Source organism: Nannobrachium achirus, assembly GCF_963921795.1.
Source record: "Nannobrachium achirus genome assembly, chromosome: 15".
In the NCBI taxonomy this organism is placed as follows: Eukaryota; Metazoa; Chordata; class Actinopteri; order Myctophiformes; family Myctophidae; genus Nannobrachium; species Nannobrachium achirus.
This window is the reverse complement of record NC_137822.1, coordinates 53,605,885-53,627,811: the sequence shown is the minus strand read 5'-3', so window position 1 is coordinate 53,627,811 and position 21,927 is coordinate 53,605,885. Positions and strand designations below refer to the sequence as shown.

Below are 21,927 nucleotides of genomic sequence, written 5' to 3'. Positions count from 1 at the left end.
CACATCGTACCACACTATACATACAGTATATACTCATCACTGTTTCATATGGATATTGGTTTGTTTAGGGAGTGATAACTGTCAATAAGCTGGGCGATTGGAAGAGTTATCATACCAAAATGTAAACTAGAGACATGTACGAAGAAGAAAATGTAAAAAACGTACGGTCACCTTGGGTGGTACCAATTTGTGCCAATTTCAGAATTGGCCCCCGGCCTATTAAGAGTCTCCTGAGTCTTACTGAGAACCAGCCTAGCAGTCCTTGAGTTCATCGCTGCTACAGACCTGTGCAGATCTAGAAGTGATGGACACAAAATGAGGTTTACTCCCGAGTCCCGACCAGTGGGAGCTGGGAGGCATCTAGTCTGCCGGAAAACTACAATAAGAAGAAGCCGGACCGTTTACGGTGTAACACATCTCGGTGTGCAACACATTCTTCCGTCCCCCATGCCATGTACACACATTCCCACATGCGCGAGAGTCGCATGTAAATATCAGTGAAGAAAAGCTCAACGACAGCTACACCTCGAACACATGTGTTTATGTTCATAAACCTGACACAAAGAAAGACAAGAGATGGCGAGCGGGGCGAGGACAAAGAAGGGCAGCGAGTTGTTCTCCGGGTTCCGTGCGCTGGGACTTTATTCCAACCATCTGCCACATGTGCTGCGTTACCATGGGAAACACCGCGAGTTCTACCTGGTCACTGCCGTGGGCTCCTGCTTCCACACCTACAATGTGAGTACAAACTTTAACATTTTGAGGTCTCCCCTTAACTCTGACAGTGTACCCCAAATGGACCCTAACGGGTTCATTTGGTTCCATTTGTACACTGTCAGAGTTACAGACTCGTAATGGGTCCATTTAGACCTCCCTAAAGGAACCCACAGAGTCCCTGGAATCCTCTAAACCACTGCTTTACAAAGTACTAGTATTACTACTGAGTAGTGGTACTACTACTAGTAGTACACTTGGTCAGGAGTAGAATAAGGCTTATTATGAGCATCAGGCAGTTCTACTTGTCAATAGAAGGTGGACCCCACCCCAGTGGTTCCCTTTTCCACTGATATGGCCCAACACCACACCACTCCACACCGCCCACTTGTGCCAGGTATTCCACTACAAGGACCTGGGTAGTGTTGTGTGAAAATGGTACTAAACGCGGTACTAAAAAGTATCCAATCCAGAGTAGGTCTGAGCTGGGCTAAACACTTCATAATGACCTTTCATTTAGACCACCAGGATATTTAGTTGTAATACATGATAATAGATTCTATTGTGTTATAACCACTATTATAATCTATTTTAGTGTATTATACCCAGGCACCCACAAAACCAAGTGCAATGCATATTTTCTGAATTACCGTAATGCTAGCCTATAATGTGTTGTATTTATTTATTTTTCCAGGTCAAGAAATTGGGCATCGTCGCTGTCAGTAAGTAGAGACATTGCAGGGCATTTCTTTCTTTCTTTCTTTTTTTCTTTCTTTCTTTCAAGCCACAGTAAATGAGCATCATCTATCAGCAATCAGCATCACTTCTGCTCAGACAGAACCTAATTTGTTGCATTTAATAAACAACAATACCAAAACACAAACAAAACCAAAACCATACAAAATGAAAATATAAATACAAAAATGATCAAAAACATAACACCAAAGGTTCAGGATCCAACACTCTTCACACCGACAACAGAGCATTCAGCCTTTACAAAAACTTTGTGATTGTCGTGTATAATGTATTTCTCTAAGGACAGTATCCTTAACACAGTTTCATACCAGTCTCTACCAGTAATGAGGTTGGTTCCTTCGCAATCCATTCCTTAAGAATGCTCCAAAACATCTTTAATTACTGGGCAGCTCCAGAACACAGCCACTTAGGTGACTTTGTGCCCAACTTGCTCCTCAACAGTGGTGTGATGTGCATTCTATGCATGATTTTAAAATTGGTTCTCCCTATCCCTATTACTTAATAATAATAATAATACTCTGCCTCAGGTCTTAATGGCTAATGGATACAAGAAAATATATACATATTTAAATAGGAAATAAAGTACAACATGATGGTGAATACGTACTTTGTTGTCATCGTGGTTTCCAGGCAACAGCATGTCGGAGGACATTTCCTGTCTGGCGGCAGACAGGATGCTGGTGTTCGCCGCCACCGGGCGCAAGATGGCTGCCTTTGCCCGCAACAAGGAGGTAAGCGGTCGTGAACCAAAGCTCACTGGATAGTAATGTTTAAATACATTTACCTTGATCCCAGCATAAACAGCATCATTATGGTAGTAATGAGCAGAATTTCTGTCCAATAGGTGGTCCACACATACGAGGGCCACGAGGCCGACATCCAATTAATTCTCCCATTCGGCGATCATGTGATCTCGGCTGACCGAGAGGGTGTGGTCATCATTTGGGATTTAGAGGGAGACGGTAAGAAAAGTACACGATCAGTCAGGTGGTGCAAATGCTGGCCATGTTGGTTGGCCGAGAAAATGGCTTAGTAGAAACCTTGCTGCTGCTCTTCCTACTATTTCAGGAGGCTTTCACTAGGTTAGAATATACTTTATTAACATGAGGATGGCTGCAGGAGAGCAGCAAAGGCATGACATTCATAACTGTGATACTACTGTATACTAAAGCAGGCAGCATACTAACAGCCTAGGAAATAAGAACATGCATCTATATAGTAACCTAAGCAGGAGCATAACTTTGGCATGGATTCTGCATTCGGGTCATTTCCTGCAGGCCCACGATCACAAAGTACATGTATGGCCATGTACATCGTGAGCTTAAACATATCTCTGTGGCCAGTGACCCGAGACCCCCCGCGGGGTCTGACACAGAACCTATAGGTGGAGCTGGGGTGGTGGCGGGGCAGCAGCTTGCAGCAAGTTTGTGAGTAGGGGCGGGACACGCAGGTCCCGTCTCCGCGAGCGGCGCGCGCACCACATGAAAGCCTCCCGAACTAGACTTCGATCCCTACGGTCCTCCGCAACATTTATTACTTTTACTGGCACTACACCATTGGTATGAAATACCTTTTTGTGCTGGTAACTCCTGAAATCGGCATTTTGTTTTCCAGAGGAGTATCTTCGCCTTCAGTTTGACCCGACCCACTTCTGCGTTTCGGCCATGATGCACCCGAGCACATACCTCAACAAGATCCTGTTGGGCAGCACCCAGGGCCCCATGCAGCTATGGAATATCAAATCCAAGTATGTTTAACATAATGACTGTAGTATCATGGAAAGTAAGATTAAATGTAATTAATATCTTTGATTGTTATCTATCCCTCTATGTTTCAGTATATATCTACTGTATACAGTTCCTAATAAAACATGTGTATGCATATATATATTATGTTACCATATACAATATACATTTATTCATACATTAACTGTTATGGATTATAATATCATGTCATATTCTGACATAGGAAATGTTGTGAGGTCATTGACAACTACTATGTTACCTGTTCTTGTTTCTGATTGGTTGAGTTTTCTTTTTCTTTTCTTTTTACTTCCAGCAAGTTGTTGTACACCTTTACAGGCTGGTCTGCAGCGGTCACTGTACTAGAACAGGTATCTACCTCAATTACTGCTACTAGCACTATAATTATGACTTACTACTGCTTAATCTCTCAAGGCAGGCTCTGATACATCATTAGACAGGCTTACAACCGGAAATAGAAGAGAATATAAGAGTTTTTCTCAGACCGACGAGTTCCAAAGATACCTGCCCCTTTTTCAGCTTAAACCAGAGTCAAATGAAGAGGAACAAACAGAGTGGGTGTTCCCTTTTATTTGACGAATTAGCCAGGCTGCTACTAGCACTATAGACCGTTTTTCTGAGCGCTCCCCTGTACAGAGCGCCGCCGCCATTGCCACGGTGTTAACATCAGCCAGTGGTGGAGTAGAAGTAAAATGATTGGAAATAGGATATACTCAAGTAAAGTACAAATACTCAATTGTACTCAAGTACAGTACTTAAGTAAATTTGCGACTCCCTCTATAGGGAGTTGCTCAGGAAATCTGCTACTTGGCTAACACTAAATGGTAAATGGTCCATTTATAGTGTCTTTATCCAAGGAGATTTACAATGATTCTGCTTGACTACTACTAATACTACTACTGATGTTACCGGAGTATGTCATACTGTGTTTTGTTTCTGCTCCAGAGTCCTGCTGTTGACGTGGTTGCTGTTGGACTGAGTTCAGGACGGATAATTCTCCACAACATCAAGTATGATGAAACCGTGATGTCATTCCAACAGGACTGGGGACCAGTGACCTGTCTTTCTTTTAGGACGGGTAAGTCTCTGTTTGCCCCTCTGTCTTTTAGGTCAGGTAAATCTGTCTATTTACCTTTCTGTGTATCTCTTTCTCTAAATTATAAAACTGTTGTCTCTCCCTCTCCATTGGAAAACAATTTCTATCCTCTAGTTTCTCTCTATTATCTAGTTCTAAGTACTTCTCTCTCTATTAGAGGACTATCTCTCTCTCTATATATATATATATATCCCACATTCAAAGTGGCTATCTCTATTAGAGGATGGTGAGAGCAAAGTTGGCCGTTGTGAACGGTAATTTTGCATGCACACTTATTTTGAGTGCGACATAAGAAGAGGCTCAATGTCTTCCTTCCATTTAGAAGACAATGTCTCTCACCACAAGAGAGCGCTGGACCACAATGTAAACAAGCCCTCTGGGGCTTTTTGTGTTATCCTTTTAGTATAACCTTTGACTGTACTACCTGTACTGTTAGCAAACTAGAGTGCAAGCTTGTAGATCTGCTATTTCTTTTTAAACGTGGAAGTTTGTGCAAATCTTTGAATATTTTTGACCCGATTTTATAAACGTCTTGTAAATCCTTCTAAGGATTTTGAAAAAGAAAAGCATGTTTCTATGTCATGGTTCTCAAACTTTTTCATGTCAAGGACCCCTAGAATTATGTATTTGGCTGCGGACCCCCAAAATGTTGTTCCAGGGACTCCCAGTAGCAGAGATTTGAGTTACAAAAGTTTGCTTTGTAAATGATATATTCAAATACTTGCACGCATTTTCACGACTATTGAAAAAATAGCAGATCTACAAGCTTGTGTATCCGCTATTTTTCAATAGCTGAAGCAAGGGTCTTCAAGAGGGGGTCCGAGACCCCTAGAGTTACTACAGGGGGGGCCTCAAAATCTTTGTGTGATAGAAACTTTTTTTCTTTCTCCTTTTTTATATTAACCAACTAGTGTCCATATTCTGAGAACTGTGGCCAAAAATAGCAGATCTACAAGCTCACAACGCCTCGCGCTGCGAGGCGTTGTGAGCTTGTAGATCGGCTATTTTCGGCAAAGAGGTTTGGTATAGATGGGGGAAAAGGAGCAGACTAAGTACAGAGTGAAAGGTCAAGTTTATTAAGTATTGACGGTTCAAGTGGTTAGAAATCACAAATTTACATGAATCCAAAATACACTGATGATCGTGCTGTCAAATAATTAAATTATAATCTCTGAAAAGGTTGTGGGGGTCCCTGCTTCATCTCTCTCTCAACTAAGGGGTCCTTGGCCTGAGAAACTCAGACCCAGCTAAAGTCTAAAATAATTCCTGGTCTTAGTGGGTTAAAGAGTTAGTAAAGTCTTCTCTCTCCTCCGTTCTAAATGCCTGTCTCTGCTCAGATGGCCATCAGATCTTGGCCAGCGGCAGCCCTCTGGGTCACGTGGCCCTGTGGGACCTGGACACCAAGATGCTCCTGTCCCAGCTCAGACACGCCCACCAGGCCTCCGTCGCCGCCGCCACCTTCATCCACCGCGAGCCGCTGTTGGTCACCAACGGAGCCGACAACTGCATCAAGGTCAGGATTATTATTCAATAATTTCTTATTACTTATGTTGTAATCATTGACTGTATTTATTATTATTATAATTTAGATTAACATTTTAAATTATAATTTAAATATTCAGTCAAAAACGACAATTGTGTATTTAATGTTAAATTAAAATTGAATTAAAATAAGTTGTATTATTTTAAAAACTATATATATACTTATCTAAAATAAAAAATGTAAAGTACGCGTGGCATACATTTGAAACTTGGAGATACGAGTGAGATACGAATGTGGGAGAACTCCTAAAGATGAACTCCTAAAAGTACTTGAGTCTAGTAACTCCCACTGTGTAGGGTGATCTCGGCAACCACACCGCTAACTGATTCGACCATATATTGCAGGTGTGGATATTTGACACCGCTGGGGGTGGAGCCCGGTTGCTCCGCAGTCGTCAGGGCCACTCAGCCCCTCCCACCAAGATCCAACATCACGGAGAGAATGGTCAAAACATCCTGAGTGCAGGTAACATAAATAGTGTGTTTTACACAATTATTACACTACTACGATGTGCTGTGAGCTTGTAGATCGGCTATTTCCTCTATCAATGTATTTAGTATGACGTTGTCAAATATGTCAGGAATTTCTTTGTACATTCAGGTTATGTGTCATATCTGCCAAGTGCATCTTCAAAGCCTACAAGCCAAACAGAAATGTAATTGTCAACTACAAAAACACAATTAAATCATTAATCGCAATTATTTGAGTGACAATTAATCGTCATGTAAAATGTCATAATCGTGACAGCCCTAGACTACGGTAGCTTTCTGTGTTTCCCAATTTGGGGTCCTTCCCAGCCAAAGAGATCTTGTCAGTTTGGTGGTAGTCCAAACTGTTGAAAGTATTTTATAAAATCCTAACTTGCCTTCATCCACTTTGAACCTGGCATTCCGATTTCCATTCCGAAGTATCGTGCGTGCTCGCAGGTGTATCTAAAATAAAACAATGTCGTCTTCTCTTCAGGTCAAGATGGAACTCTGAATTCCTTTTCCACTGTGCACGAACGATTCAACAAAAGCCTCGGACATGGTCTGTCTCTTGCCTCTTGTATTCCACTCTGCCGTGTTACACTATTTTCTATTTGGCTGTGTTCCACTCTGCTGTGTTTTCTATTCCAGTGTGTTGTACTGTTCTATTCAACTCTACCAGGGACGTGCTGGCCATTGGGAAAAGCGGGACAACTCCCGAATGGCCGGTTCATTCCCGGCCGGGGGGCTGGGCGGCCAACAAAGTAAATCGTCACTATTGGGCAGAAACCTTGTATCTCCAAGTTTCAAATGTATACATTTTTTCGCAAAGCAAAGCCCTGCTTCATCATACAAGGCCGTCACACAAAAGTAGTGAAAACAGCAGATCTACAAGCGGCGTTGTGTGCTTGTAGATCGGCTGTTTTCACTAGTTTAAATCATTTTTAAAATGATAAATACAAAACAAACGGTTTTGAACATAAAGGGTTTCCACCCGACAACAATGAAATATAAATCATGTAATTGGCCCACTGGCTTGTCACTTGTCATGATCTGAAATGGCGAATCTTTGAGTAGCAGCAGCGCTATAGAGAGAGATCTCTCTCTATAGCGCGCAATGAGGGCCTCTCCAACTCTTTTTCCCAGGCTGAATCAGGGGCCCAGCACGTCCCTGAACTCTACTCCTTTTGTTCTATTCTACCATATTCTATTTGATTCTATACAGAATCTGTATTAACTGTACAGAATTGTTTTAAGCTTTGCGTACACGCTGCATGCATTTTCATTTTTGGCACAACAGTGCCACCTGTTGGCTGCAAGCATCAGATTTGAAATTTGAAGCTACATTCCAAAAAACTCCAAACGTAGAATACCAAATGAAATGTATCGTATTCGTATCTTATCTTCTCCATTCTGTTCTACTCTATTGATTTCCACTGTGCCGTACTCCAGGTTCAATAAACAAGAAGAAGACGAAGAAGAAAGGTCTTTCATATGAAGAAGTTCGACTTCCTGCTATCACCACGTTTGCCTGCGGTACAGTAAACCTCTATTAGTTCTATAGCAGCAGTGGATTTATGGATGACATTTTTATTGTCTATTTGATTTATAACTACTAATTGGACTGCATTGGATTAGATTTATATCACAACTGATTAGTGCAGGGGTCTTCAATGTTTTTCAGGCTGAGGACCCCTTAGGTGATACGTAGACAAAGCAGGGACCAGCGTATTACATAATATTGTCTAAAATTGTTTTGCATATTAAACAAGGCCTCTGTCCCTCCAACATCGGATATTCATTCTTATCTATTATCATCATACAGATGGTACTGTATGAATATTGTGGCCTTGCATGGAACTGTCAAATTTGGACATTTCAGAAACTAGTTCTGCCAGATATGTGACTGATGTGACTAGGTATGGTCACTGATTTGTATGTCTGTTTCTAGGCATAAGTGGATTGGATACACAAAACATTGGAATAGATTATGTTTAGGATATATACGTATTTTAGGGTTTTTGTGGAGCTAATGTTAAACGCTGGATCTTGTACATGCTGCCACTTGGCATGCAATTTCCCACTTATGTACTTATGTAATATGTATATATTGAAGTCTCTGGCTTGCATTTGCCTGAAACCTTACTATACCCAAATCTGGAGTATATGACGACATCCATTGGCTAGAAATCAATTGTTAATAATCTGCTTACATGCACCTTTATTGCATTATGGCATGACTCTGTGAAATCTAGTTTTACAAATTGAATCAAGCTATGCACAGAAAAACAGATATATCCCACCAACGGTCCACTGTTTCGCCACCCCAGTGAACACTGATTAACCTTTGCTGTCTAGTGCAGCATCAGAGATAACCCTCTATCTTTTGAATGCCTGAACGGATTTCCAAGCAGATTCTTTTGGTTTGAAAGCTGTGAATGGCGTGTGTTGCATTATCTGTGCATTATCCGTGCATGACCCATGACCATCGTGCATAAAAGGTAAAATTCTGGCAATTGGAGACATTAGTCGCTTTTTAACCCTGGCAGCAACCAGGTTAAAAAGTAAAACAATATTCACAGTAATATGTGAAAATGTAGTGTGTACAGTAGTTGCTTCCTCGGCTGACTAGCTGCATGCACTAGACTTTTGTTTTAATAATAATATAATAATAGTTACCTACTCCTCCTGCGGGGGAAATTCAGTATTTTACTGCCCAACCCAGCTGCAGTGAGCAATTAGGGGTTAAGAGTCTTGCTCAGGGACACACATCGACATTGCTATCCTGGCCGGGAATCGAACCAGGGACAACCAGGGGAACTGGTTCCCCAGGCAGGCTCCCTAACCATTCAGCTATGGCCGCCCCCAAATGTCAGTTTTGTGAGATTAGCTGCAGACAAAGGGAACACACACAGAACATAATCTCCCCCCTTAGCTTTTAGCCCGACATCGATGATGAGATTAGATTTCTAGACCAGGGGTTCCCAAAGTTTTTTGTCTCAGGGCACCCCATAAATATTTATTTAATCTGAGGCACCCATACATTATAATTTTCACTCCCAGCACCTTATATTTATAGCATATCGTCGTTGTCGGGTGGAAACCTTATATGTCCAAAACCATTCGTTGTGTATTTATCATCTAAAAAATTACTAAACTAGTGAAAACAGCAGATCTACAAGCACACAACGCCTCGCATCCGCGAGGCGTTGTGTGCTTGTAGATCGGCTGTTTTCACTAGTTTTGTGCGACGGTCTTGTATGATGAAGCAGGGCTTTGCTTTACCAAAAGACGTACATATTTGAAACTTGGAGATACGAGGTTTCTGCCCAACAGTGACGATATTTCAGTGATTATGTTGCGAGGAAAACGTTGAGATAATAGCCATTTTGGTTAGAACTTACTGAAAATAACTTTGTACTAAATTTTAAATTATACTAAATATTTTTTCAAGTGTCCAAATAAATTCCAAATATTATCAAATGATCTCGCGGCACCCCTGGACTGCCGTCACAGCACACCAGGGTGCCCCGTCACCCACTTTGAAAACCCCTGTTGTAGACATTAGTTACACTAGACGTGATGATGTGTCCGTGTCAACAGAGACGGCCCGGCAGAGCGACTGGGATGGCATCGTGTCCTGTCACCGCGGTTACCTGTCGACCAGCACCTGGAGCTACCACAGGTGCTCCATGGGAAGCCACCGCCTGGAGCCCGAGCGCTTCCATAGGAACCGAGCACTCAATGTCCACGCCACGGTAACCATCTTCTGTCGATCTGAATCAGTGGTTCTCAACCTTTTCAGACCGCGACTCCCAAAACAATCATATTTTGCCTGGGGATCCCCTCCCCACCCTGACGAACACTAAGAGTTGAGGCATTACATTTTGTATAACATGGTTCTATTCGTCCGTTTTCACTATTTCTGCCTCTAATATTTGGCCGATGTTTAATTTGTCATTTTAGAGGTAAGTTACAATGGGTGTGTATGGGGAGAGGTCCTGGGCCTGGAGGGCCTGATAACATTTACATCAAATATCTAAATATTGAATCAAGCAACTTAAAATCTGTCCAGGGTGTTCATAAAATGACCAAAAGTAAAATAACCCTTTAAATTGTCACTTTAGAAATGTTTAGATACCCTCTATATACAGTACACTTAAACTTTATGTTGGTTTGTTTACTGTTGCGAGAGAAAACAATGTTGCACATCCCACAACCTTAATTAGAATCGCCCCGTGTGTTTGTGTGTGTGTTTGTGTGTGTTTCCATCTGTAACTCCACGTTCAGCAGTTGTTCAATTGTCTAAAAAACATAATACAAAAATCAATAACGCATGTACCTTGCCCAACATCAACTTTATCACCTTCAGATGTGTCTCTACTTCTCATAATCCCCAAATGTTTAAAATATTTTCCCAAATTTTGGCCTGTAGGCGGCTTTGTCCTGTGATGCGATTTACATCACAAATGGGCGTCACCAAGCAGCGCACTCCCAGTCCGGGGGCAATTCCAGAGAGAGCAACATCACAGTCTGTCTGCTTCACACCAAGGGGGACTAACAGGCACACACACAAAGGGGCCAGGCCCCTGCAGGGGGCTGTAGGCTAGTTAAAATAATCATCAGGGGACCCCACCAAATAATTTAGGGACCGCTCTGGGGGTCCTGACCCAGAGGTTGAATACCACTGATCTAAATGACCTCAAAGTCTGTATGTGTCCGTGTTGTACCCACTCACAACAGGCTCTTTACTAGTAACCATAACCAATAACCATAATCACAATGACAATGGTTGCTAAGGTTACATTTCCTAGGTGGTTTGCGAAGTTATTAGCAGTCGTTACCAGGTGGTTGCTAGATGGTAAGCAGTTGTTACTAGGTGATCCCCACAACTTAGCATAGGTTACTATTTTTTGTTGTTGTTTGGAGGTATGCAGTCATTAATGCTCAATCTATATTCTTGAGTCAGACTGTTGCCTTCCACAATTTTCAAATGATTCCGTCATACAGTCTGGAGCACGGAAGCTCTGAAAGCGATCCGGGGATAAAGTGGATGCAACGCCTCCTCCCCGCTTCCCTTTCGTCTTTACAGTTGCGCAAATTTGTCCTGTTATGAATCAAAATAATGAAGGGCCTATTAGGGGTGGGCGACATGGAAAAATACAATATCATGATATTTTCCCAAGCTGTATCACGATACAGGATTTTATCACGATTCTTTTTCACATTGGTTTTTATCGTCATTTTTCAAGTTACTAGACTCTCTGGGTTCCTTTTGGGAGGTCTAAATTGAACTTTACAAGTATGTAACTCTGACAGTATACAAATGAAACCAAATGGACCCTTACGGGTACATTTGGTTTAATTTGTATACTGTCAGAGTTAAGGGGAGACCTTGACATTTTAAAGTTTGAGAACTACTGATTTAGACCAAAATGCAGGTTTAAATTGAACTCTGCAATGAATCTCTGTATTAACGATTAAACAGGATTTTTTACAAGGCTCCCTCAATTGTATCACGATATATACGATACCTCTGAAAAGGCATATCGTGGAGACATTGTATCGTCTCAACGATAAATATCACCATATCACCCACCCCTAGGGCCTATACAGCTTGTTGTTTATCAGAAATGGAAATTCAAAAATAAGATGTAAACATATTTCCTAATATATTTTCGTGAACGGAAATAACAAACGTCCTTTCTCGGCTTACGGGTAGGTATAGTTCCAGACTATATAGCATTAGAGTTTGTGGAAGACAGTAGTTGCTCAATGTACTGTATGACACCTAACGTCCTGTGTCTGTCTCGGGCAGGCTGTTGACATCACTTCCTGTGGGAACTTTGCGGTGGTGGGCTTGTCCTCGGGACACATTGATGTGTACAACCTGCAGTCTGGACTCCACCGAGGGCAGTACGGAGACGATACAGGTACTACTGCTGCTTGTACTGTTTAACGCAGGGGTCTTCAACGTTTTCAGGCCAAGGACCCCTTAGTTGAGAGAGAGATGAAGCAACCTTGTCATAGATTCCATATAGTTTCATTGTTGACAGCACAATCATCAGTGTATTTTGGATTCATGTCAATTGGTGTTTTCAGATATTTAACCACTTGAACCGTCAATACTTAATAAACTTGACCTTTAACACTAGTCTGCTCTTTTCCCCCTCTACACCAAATCTCTTTGCCAAAAATAGCCGATCTACAAGCTCACAACGCCTCGCAGCAGGAGGCGTTGTGAGCTTGTTATTGTTGTGAGCTGCTATTTTTGGCTAAAGTTCTCCGAATATGGACACTAGGTTTCATGTGGTTAATATAAAAAAGGAGAAAAAAAAATCTATCACTCAAAGATTTGGAGGACCCCCTGTAGTAAGTCTGAGGACCCCCTAGGGGTCCCGGACCCCCTGTTGAAGACCCATGGTTTACCGCTTAAACCCTATACTCGTTAGACCGGAGTCCATCAGGGCTCCATATTAGTGTCTTGTCTGTTTTTGCTCTACATTAAAGGGGGCCTGTCACCTAAAGGGTTACTGTCACTTTAAGAATCATCTTAAAAAACGTGTATATTTTTTATTTTTATGATGTCATTGTGGGGATGCGCAATTATAAGCCAATCAAATTAATTGTCTGTATAGCCTGACTGTATGATTACTTACTGTACTGGTCAGCTGTTGTTGGGGGACGAGGGGCAGATTACACTGTGACATGAGCTTCAGACTGTTTCAGGCTGTTTTCAGAGAAGCTCATGTCATAGTGTAATCTGCCCCTCAACCCCTTTAGGTGATAGTACCCCTTTAAATATCTCGCTGAAAATAGCTACAAGCTCAATCTGCTATTTTCCGACAAAGGTTTTCCCCAGAATAGCGATGCTGGGGTTTTAAGTGGTTAAAAATAAGTATTTACTTCGGCTCTCTCCAGCTTATTGTCTCCACCAGCCGAAGGCATCGGGGAGACTATGTTTTCGCTCCCGTCCGTCCGTGCGTGCGTCTGGCGTGCGTCCGTCCTTCTGTTACCAGTTAATCTCCGGCACCGTTGGCAGCGAAACTGTGCATGCACACTCCCTGTTAATGCTTTGTCTCTGTCTCTCTCTGTCCCTGTGTCTCTCTCCAGCCCACCAAGGGGCGGTGCGAGGCGTGTGTGTGGACGGCTTGAGTCAGGTGACGGTGAGCGCCGGCTCTGACAGGCTCCTGAAGATGTGGCACTTCAAAAGCAAGAAGTTGGTCCACAGCACACAGCTGCCTGCCCCCCCGGCTTCCATAAAGCTACACAGAGACAGGTAGTTAGGATTATTATTAGTTTTGAGCGGTGCTAACCGCTCCTGCGTTTGATTTTTGGTAATAATAATAATATTACGAGTATTAGTATTGTTATTATCAGTATAATTATTGTTATTAACATTGTTTTTTAATCATAGTATTATTTCTCAAATACAAATGAACATAATGTACGTTTTACAACTAGAATTATATGAAAGTGAAATAATATAAACAATCTATTTATTTTTACAATGGATTGTTAATAAATGAATTGTAATGTTATCTTAGCAACATGCTAGCTGTAGCGCTGGATGACTTCACCATAAACATCCTGGATTTGGAAACCAAACGCATCGTCAGGAGGTTCCCAGGACACAGAGGACAGATTAATGATATGGTGAGTGCTGTACTACTGGCCTGGTATCTGCTCAGGAGAGGAAAGAACTTACGTCATCAGTAGGAAGTTTTGTTTTCTCAACCCTGCTTTCCTTGCCTCCATTCTAGACGTTCAGTCCAGATGGTCGTTGGTTGATCTCGGCAGCGATGGACTGTACCATCAGAACGTGGGACCTGCCCTCAGGATGGTAACAAATGGAACCTTCCGTTCAATGAACTTGATCTCTTCTAAACACTTCATCCCTTAGTTTTCAAGTCGAAAGTTATATCTGATTAAAGGTTGAGCTTAAATTTAGGTTCAGAGTAGAGTTAAATTGAATTTGGTTTATGTTTAGTAGAGCTAGTAGTGTTTATTGTTGTCATTGTTATTGTTATCAGCATCATCATTTATTTATGACATTTATTTAGATCAGTGGTTCTCAACCTGTGGGTCGGGACCCCCAGGGGGTCCCCAAATTATTTTGGGGGTCCCCAGATGATTGTGCAACGTTGGTTTCTCACTCAACAGTAAACAAACCAACATAAAGTTTAAGTTCAAAGAGAGTATCTGCAGTGACAATTTAAATATTTTTAATAATACCTCTAAAATGACAAATTAAACATTGGCCAAATTGTCAAATATCAGAGGCAGAAATTGTGAAAATAGCCGATCTACATGCTCACAATTAAAATATGGGTATTTTGGGGGTTGTGGCCTGAGAAGGTTGAGAACCACTGATTTAGATCATTTGATATGAACATTGTTGACATCGGTTCCTTCTGTGTTTGCCATAGCCTCGTGGACTGTTTCTTGGTGACATCAGCGCCGGTGTGCGTGTCCATGTCGCCCACGGGTGACTACCTGGCCACTGCACACGTGGACAACCTGGGGGTGTATCTCTGGTGAGATGTTTTTTCTTTTTTTTCTTTTTTTAATGTTTTTTGGACCTCCAGAAATGTATTAGGCATGATCGCGATTGCGAAATTGCATGTTTAACCCCCATACCAACCCCATCTTTCAAACATGGCAGCCATGTTTGTTTATATTTGACAAAAACATAATGGCTGCTATATCATGAATGCCTTCACGGATTTCCAAGTGGATTTTTTTTGTCTGAAAGCTGTGAACAGCGTGCACACACGTGGTGCATGATCTAGGCATGGACGTGCATGATCCGTGCACTATGAATTACATGGAAGTCTATGGAGACCATGGCAACTTGGACCTTCAAAGAGATACTGATAATACTATTTCTGATGATGATAACTGTTTATTGTAGGTCCAATAAGAGTCTCTGCACCATGGTATCGCTGCGCCCTCTACCATCGGACTATGAACCTACATCCGTAATGCTGCCTGGAACCTGTCCTAGTCAAGGTAACTGTATTTCTGAAAGCAGCAGTACTAGAGGTCCTGGTAGGATAAACAGAACTAAAAATAGCTGCGCTAGAGGTCATGGTAGGATGTAAAAAAAAAACTAAAAAAACAAAACTCAGCACTAGACTGACTAGAGGTCCGTGTAGGTTAGAAACAAGACTGAGATTAAATGCTTGCAATGGATTCAGAATCATGAAAAAAAAAAACTAGTTTTAAGCTACTAAAAGTAGCTTTTGAGGTCACTTATTAACAGCTGTCTTTCCAGTTGTAAAAATACAAATAGATTTTAAAAACTCAGTACTAGGCTCCTCCCAGTAGGATATGAACCTGCAGTACTATAAGTATTTTGTCTTTGTCTTTGTCTAGCACTACCAAGAAGTGCTTGACAAAGACTTGGTAGTGCTAGAGTTCCTGGTAGGATAGAAAAGCAGTAATGCCAGAATTGTTTCAGAATAAGGATCAAATGAAGCCCACTGTGTTGAACCCACCCAGGTGAGGAGCTGGATGAGGCCAGCGAGGAGCTGTCTGGGCCGCAGGACTACGAATCACCTCAACAGCTGGATGCCAAGCTGGTCACGTTATCACTGCTGCCCGAGTCCAGGTGGAAGAACCTGCTGAGCTTAGATGTTATCAAGGTAACATTTTAACCCAGGGATCTTCAACAGGGGGTCCGGGACCTCTAGGGGGTCCTAAGAGTTACTACAGGGGATCCTCCAAATTGTGTGATAGAAACATGGCACACCAGTGTGTTGAGTGCGCATTTCCGAACGCACCCTTAGTGTCCATATTTGGAGAACTTAAGCCAAAAATAGCAGATCTAATAGCTCACAACGCCTCGCAACCGAGGCGTTGTGAACTTGTAGATCGGCTATTTTTGGCAAAGAGGTTTAGTGTAGAGGGGAAAAAGAACAGACTAATTACAGAGTGAAAGGTCAAGTTTATTAAGTATTGATGGTTCAAGTGGTTAAATATTGGAAAACAGAAATTGACTCCAAAATACACTCATGATCGTTGCCTTCTAAATCAGTACTAGTTCTCATATCATTGTACATAAGCTATTTTTGAATATAAGATAAGATAAAAAAAACTTGATTAACTGCTGTTCTGTATGTGTCTCTCTCTCTCTACACACACACACACACACACACACACACACACACACACACACACACACACACACACACACACACACACACACACACCCCAACACACACAGGACATAACTGAAGCCAGATAGCAAGTGTTGGCTCATATATTAGTGAACAGCACCCTCTAGTGTCAATCTGTCAAATCTTGTAATTGGTACAGGGGGCTTTTTAAAACTCCTGTCACATCTTGTCATTGGTAGTGAGTGAGTTAAACTGATTGGATTGCCAAATTAAGTCATTTAGCTGGGGACCCCCTGGAACCTTTTTAACATGACAAATTATGCTCACAAATGCTCACAACGCCTCGCAACTCTAATGCCTCAACTCTTAGTGCTCATCAGGGTGGGGCGTCCCCAATTAAAATATGATTATTATGGGGGTCGCGGCATGAAAAGGTTGAGGACCACTGCATTATACAAGCGTACAGAAATTGTTGCTTTGGGCTCCTTGACATGGCAGCAACAAGGCCTTTTGTTTGTTATAGTGTGTGCATGGGATCTCTCTCTCTCTCTCTCTCTCTCTCTCTCTCTCTCTCTCTCTCTCTCTCTCTCTCTCTCTCTCTCTCTCTCTCTCTCTCTCTCTCTCTCTCTCTCACACACACTAATGACTTCCTCTCTCCTTTCAGAGGCGGAACAAACCCAAAGAACCTCCGAAGGTTCCACAGTCCGCTCCCTTCTTTCTGCCCACCATCCCTGGATTGCTACCACAGTTTGCTGTTCCTACGGGTACTGATACGCAGGTAGAGTACTGTTACTACTACTGGTTCTTACTATTATTACTACGGTTACTAGAACAACTACTGTTATTAATAATAATTCTCTCTTTTTCTTTTTTCAGTCCAAGGTTTTGAACCTGGGTGTTCTGGCTCAGAAGACTCCTTTCTACTTGGCGCTGGAAGATGCCGACCAGACAGATATTTGTAAGACCTAGTTCTCATATTATAGCGTCACTGTCTGGCCAAAACCTCCTCACTCCATTTTTGAGGTTGATTTATTATTAGGGCTATTGAACACCCTTTACGTGTGTTGGTTAAAATAATATTGAACCAATGTAAAGTAGTAAAAAATGCTTTGGACAATACCTCCCAACTCCACACTTTCTGCCAAACCAGCTAACTCCACCCGTTTGGCCAACTCTTTTTTTTTTTTCTTTCTTTTCTTCATAAATCTGTGCTATTGAACACCCTTTACGTTTGCGTGTTGGTTAAAATAATATTGAACCAATAAAAAGTAGTAAAAAGTGCTTCGGTCAAAACCTCTTAACAATTTTGCTGCCATTTTAAACATAGCTGTAGTAAGCAGCTGCCAAATTGTCCTTACCTTTTAACGTGGGCACGTGCACACATAGTGCATGATCTGTGCGCGACTCATGTAGTAGACCGGTAGACAAGATGACAGCTTTCGAATAAAAAAAAATCCATTGGAATAGACAAATCCGTTGCCAGGCTGTTACCCCTGCTGTAACCGCCGGTGTTACATAAGAAAACATTGGAAACGGCCAGTTGTGCGCTATGGTAACACGTGGACACGTTCGCGCACATAGCAGACGATATGTGCGCGGATCATATGCCAGGCGGGCACAAGAAGCACAAGAATTGAAAAGCTATCAAATAAAAATAAAAAATGGGTGAAAAAAGACGATGAAATGAACGTGCTGCTCCTTCCTCATGTAAACAGATGGGACGGAAGCTACGATTGGGCCTTGGACAGGATACGGAAACCTAGATCCGGTCAGAACCGGAAATACGGCAGGATACAGTTAGGGGGCGGGCCTAAGACTCCGAAACGGCCATATACAGCGATCATACTTTTAATTGTTTCATAATGATTAAAGCTAATTAAATTTCCGGGAACGACGGGCATCGCAGCGTGGTACAGTGGGAAATCAATGGTTTCGACGGGGATCGCAGCTCATTTTCCCGAAAATGAACATTTTGGAGTTAGGAGGTTTCGGCCTGACAGCAGAGATAGCCCTTATGGTAATATTTATTTTTGCATAATATGGTAGAATTATAAACCGTCAGTACTCGTATTATACTCATTATTAATGTCATTTTAATCCACTATTTGCAATTCAGACAGTGAGCCAATCACGTTGCTGAAGCAGATGGGGCCCTCGGCGATAGAGACGGAGCTCCGCGGTCTGTCCCCGGACATGGGCGCAGACTCCTGTGTCCTGGTGGCCTTCATGAAGATGATTGACAGCATGCTGCAGGGGAGGCGGGACTTCGACCTGGCCCAGGCCTATCTGGCTCTGTTCCTCAAGGTGTGCCTTCAAGGGGTGCATCCCAAGCGGGACTGTCACGATTATGACATTTCACGTGACGATTAATTGTCTCTCAAATAATCGCGATTAACGATTTAATTGTGTTTCTGTCGTAGACAATTACATTTCTGTTTGGCTTTTAGGCTTTGAAGTTGCACATGGCAGATATGACACATAACCTAAATATACAAAGAAATTACTTACAATTTTGACAACTTTATACTTGAAAAATAACATTGATTGTGGAAATAGCCGATCTACAAGCTCACAACGCGTCGCATCGCGACGGGTTGTGCAAGGTGCAAATGGGACGGGGGCGATCTTGTCTTGCACCAGCGACTCCCAACGGTTGGTAGTGTGTCCACCCCCAAAAGCTATTGTCCAATGCTAGCTTAGAAACTGTCGCTAACCTGGCAGCTTGCCATGGCAAGCTTCTGTCACCTGTCATAGCCTCACTCACACACAATCACTAGCAAGAACAGGAATAACCCAATAACGTGACGGTGACTATGAACCAGCAACAGATTCCATGAGAACACTTGGAGGATGCATTTTTCCACCCCTTTCCCCAAGCTGAAATCTGCACTTAAACTGCAAGGCTTTTTGTTGAACTCATAGACAGCATAGCTGTCTGGAAAGTTACATGACTCACCAGCCCAGGTGATGGCAATAATACTGATCACCGTAATCCTAACACATGTGCAAATCATATAAAACAAACACATGTACAAATCTGCAGTGATCTTATGCTGATACTGTATGTTGACGGCTGCTTGGCTGGCCTGTTTCGTATTCCGCAACGTTAAAAGCATATTAATTCATTTGTTGGTCTATTTGTCAACTGCCACTATGTAGTCTTACCGCGCGGTACATGAAAACTCCTTTACTTTATTGAAATAATGTCATGCACGTTTTTCAAATGCATAGCCTACTGCAGGACAGGCCTTGTTGACTAGATTTAGGGGAGATTTTGAAGCTCTTGCTCCTGAAATGATAGGTTATTTAAATGGGGGGAAAAAAAGCCTTCATATAACATGCAAGTCATTCAAAAATAAGAAAGAGATACGCAGACAGAGATTCCTGGCCCAGCGGGCCGCAGCCAGCGACACTGGGCGATGTCGTCCAAAAGTTAAATTACTTTCATGTTTTTGGGCGACGTTTTCCACTATCGCCTCATCACCAGTAGTTTCCGGGTTCCACTGACAAACACCGCACTTCCGGAAAATACGTTCGACTGTCCCCCGCTGTCAAAACGAACCGTCAGATTTTATAAATTGTATAAACCAGTTGTACTCAAACTTTTTTCATTTCAAGGACATTTCGGTATCGTATTAGGCCACAGACCCCCATAACTCTCCCACAAGAGAGGTACAACCATTTGGTTCCATTTGTACATTCTCAGAGTTAACAGTCCTTTAGCTGGGGACCTCCTGAAACTCCCCCAAGGACCCTTTGAGAACCTCTGGTATAAACCAGTACCTCTCTCCACTATAAACCAGTGCCTCTGTCTCTCCTTTTTAACCCATTTAGAACGGGTACACATTAATGTGTATCATTATCTTATGCTTTAACTATTGAAAAACAGCAGATATACAAGCTCACAGCGCGGCACCGAGTGCCGCGCTGCGAGCTTGTAGATCTGCTATTTTTGAAAAATTGTGAAAATGAGAATTTTGACGCGATTCTATAAGTGTCTTTTGAATCCTTCTAAGGTTTTTTGAAACCCCCATGTTTCTATGTCAGCAATCTGGCCTGCCATCGTCAAAGAAAAGGTCCTTTTCACTTAACTCACTTACTGCCAATTTAAAATGCCCCTCGAGTGGCACTAGTGCCAGAAGCCTCCATAGACTCCCATGTAATTTATAGTGCACAGATCATGCACGCCCATGCACAGATCATGCACCATGTTTGTGCAGGCTGTTCACAGCTTTCAAACAAAAAAAAAAGATTGGAAATCCGTTCAGGCATTCATGATTTATCAGCCATAATGTTTTCTTCAGATGTAAACAAAAATGGCTGCCATGTTTGAAAGATGGGGTTGTATGGGGGTGGAACATGCAAAATCGCGATTGAAATCATGTTTACTAGATTTAATTGGGTCCAAAAAAAAAAAAAAAAAAAAGTTTTTTTCTTTTTTTTTTTTTCTAAGTAAAAGTCGCCCAAAGTCGCTTGGCAGGGAACTCCATAGTGAGAAAGTTGCTCTAAAAGTCGCCTGGCACTGTATGAGTTAACTGGAGCTCAGTTAGTCTGTTCTTGAGAGACTACTATGTCAGTGGTTCTCAAACTTTTTCATGTGAAGGACCCCCAAAATGATATGTGTTCGGCCACGGACCCCCATCTCAAAATATCTAGTTCCAGGGACCCCCCCCCAGAAGCAAAATTTTAGTTACAAATGTTCGCTTTAAAAATACATATATTCAAAGATTTGCACACATTTTCAAACTTTTTCAAAAAGAGCAGATCTACAAGCTCGCAGCGTGGCACTCGGTGCCGCGCTGTGAGCTTGTATATCTGCTATTTTTCAATGGTTAAAGCATTCAATAATTCTAGGCCTTAAACCAATGTCTCTCTCTCTTTCTCAGCTCCACCTAAGGCAGATCGCTGTGGACACGGTCGCTATGGCGACACTCGGCCGCCTGTCCACCCGATTGGAGGAGACGTGGGGGGAGCTGCAGATGGCGTTCAACAAGAGCCTGTGTGTGCTAGCGTACAGCAAGACGGCCTTACTGTAAACAGTAATGCAGTACACATGAATATGCACAAACACTCATGAATATGCATGGATGTACCAGAAGGAACCAGAATATCGTCGTTGTCGGGTGAAAACCTTGTATGTCCTTGTATGTTCGTTTTGCACTTATCATTTTAAAAAATGATTTAAACTAGTGAAAACTGCCGATCTACAAGCACACAACGCCTCGCGGTGCGAGGCGTTGTGTGCTTGTAGATCGGCTGTTTTCAATACCTTTGTGCGACGGCCTTGTATGACGAAGCAGGGCTTTACTTTGCGAAAGAACGTACAAATTTGAAACTTGGAGATACGAGGTTTCCGCCCGACAACGACGATATGCATGAACACGCTTGTATGTGTATATGAACAATACAACTGTAGAAACAAGCTCTCATACCTGATATTTGAAAGAAAGCTGTAATTTGTAAGCTG

The 21,927-nt window shown here is 42.3% G+C and overlaps 1 protein-coding gene across 1 annotated transcript; it reads left to right on the top strand.

The window, feature by feature from the left end:
• Nucleotides 1-455: 455 nt before the first annotated feature.
• On the top strand, nucleotides 456-21,641 carry wdr36 (WD repeat domain 36). Its single transcript, XM_080743098.1, has 23 exons — nucleotides 456-738; nucleotides 1,409-1,436; nucleotides 2,101-2,201; nucleotides 2,315-2,432; nucleotides 3,085-3,217; nucleotides 3,529-3,583; nucleotides 4,179-4,311; nucleotides 5,667-5,842; nucleotides 6,217-6,337; nucleotides 6,836-6,901; nucleotides 7,792-7,875; nucleotides 9,943-10,097; nucleotides 12,158-12,272; nucleotides 13,453-13,618; nucleotides 13,887-13,995; nucleotides 14,103-14,182; nucleotides 14,769-14,876; nucleotides 15,254-15,351; nucleotides 15,844-15,986; nucleotides 17,125-17,238; nucleotides 17,337-17,418; nucleotides 18,577-18,764; nucleotides 21,347-21,641. The coding sequence occupies exons 1-23, from the start codon at nucleotides 577-579 to the stop codon at nucleotides 21,494-21,496; spliced, it is 2,685 nt and encodes an 894-aa protein (XP_080599224.1). The 5' UTR covers nucleotides 456-576; the 3' UTR covers nucleotides 21,497-21,641.
• The last annotated feature ends 286 nt before the right edge of the window (nucleotides 21,642-21,927 follow it).

Excerpts from the sequence above, each read along its gene's own strand:
- wdr36 (XM_080743098.1), top strand. The coding sequence starts at position 577 with ATGGCGAGCGGGGCGAGGACAAAGAAGGGCAGCGAGTTGTTCTCCGGG. Across the intron at positions 4,312-5,666 it reads CTGTCTTTCTTTTAGGACGG|ATGGCCATCAGATCTTGGCC; the intron begins GTAAGTCTCTGT and ends GTCTCTGCTCAG. Across the intron at positions 14,877-15,253 it reads AACCTGGGGGTGTATCTCTG|GTCCAATAAGAGTCTCTGCA; the intron begins GTGAGATGTTTT and ends TGTTTATTGTAG.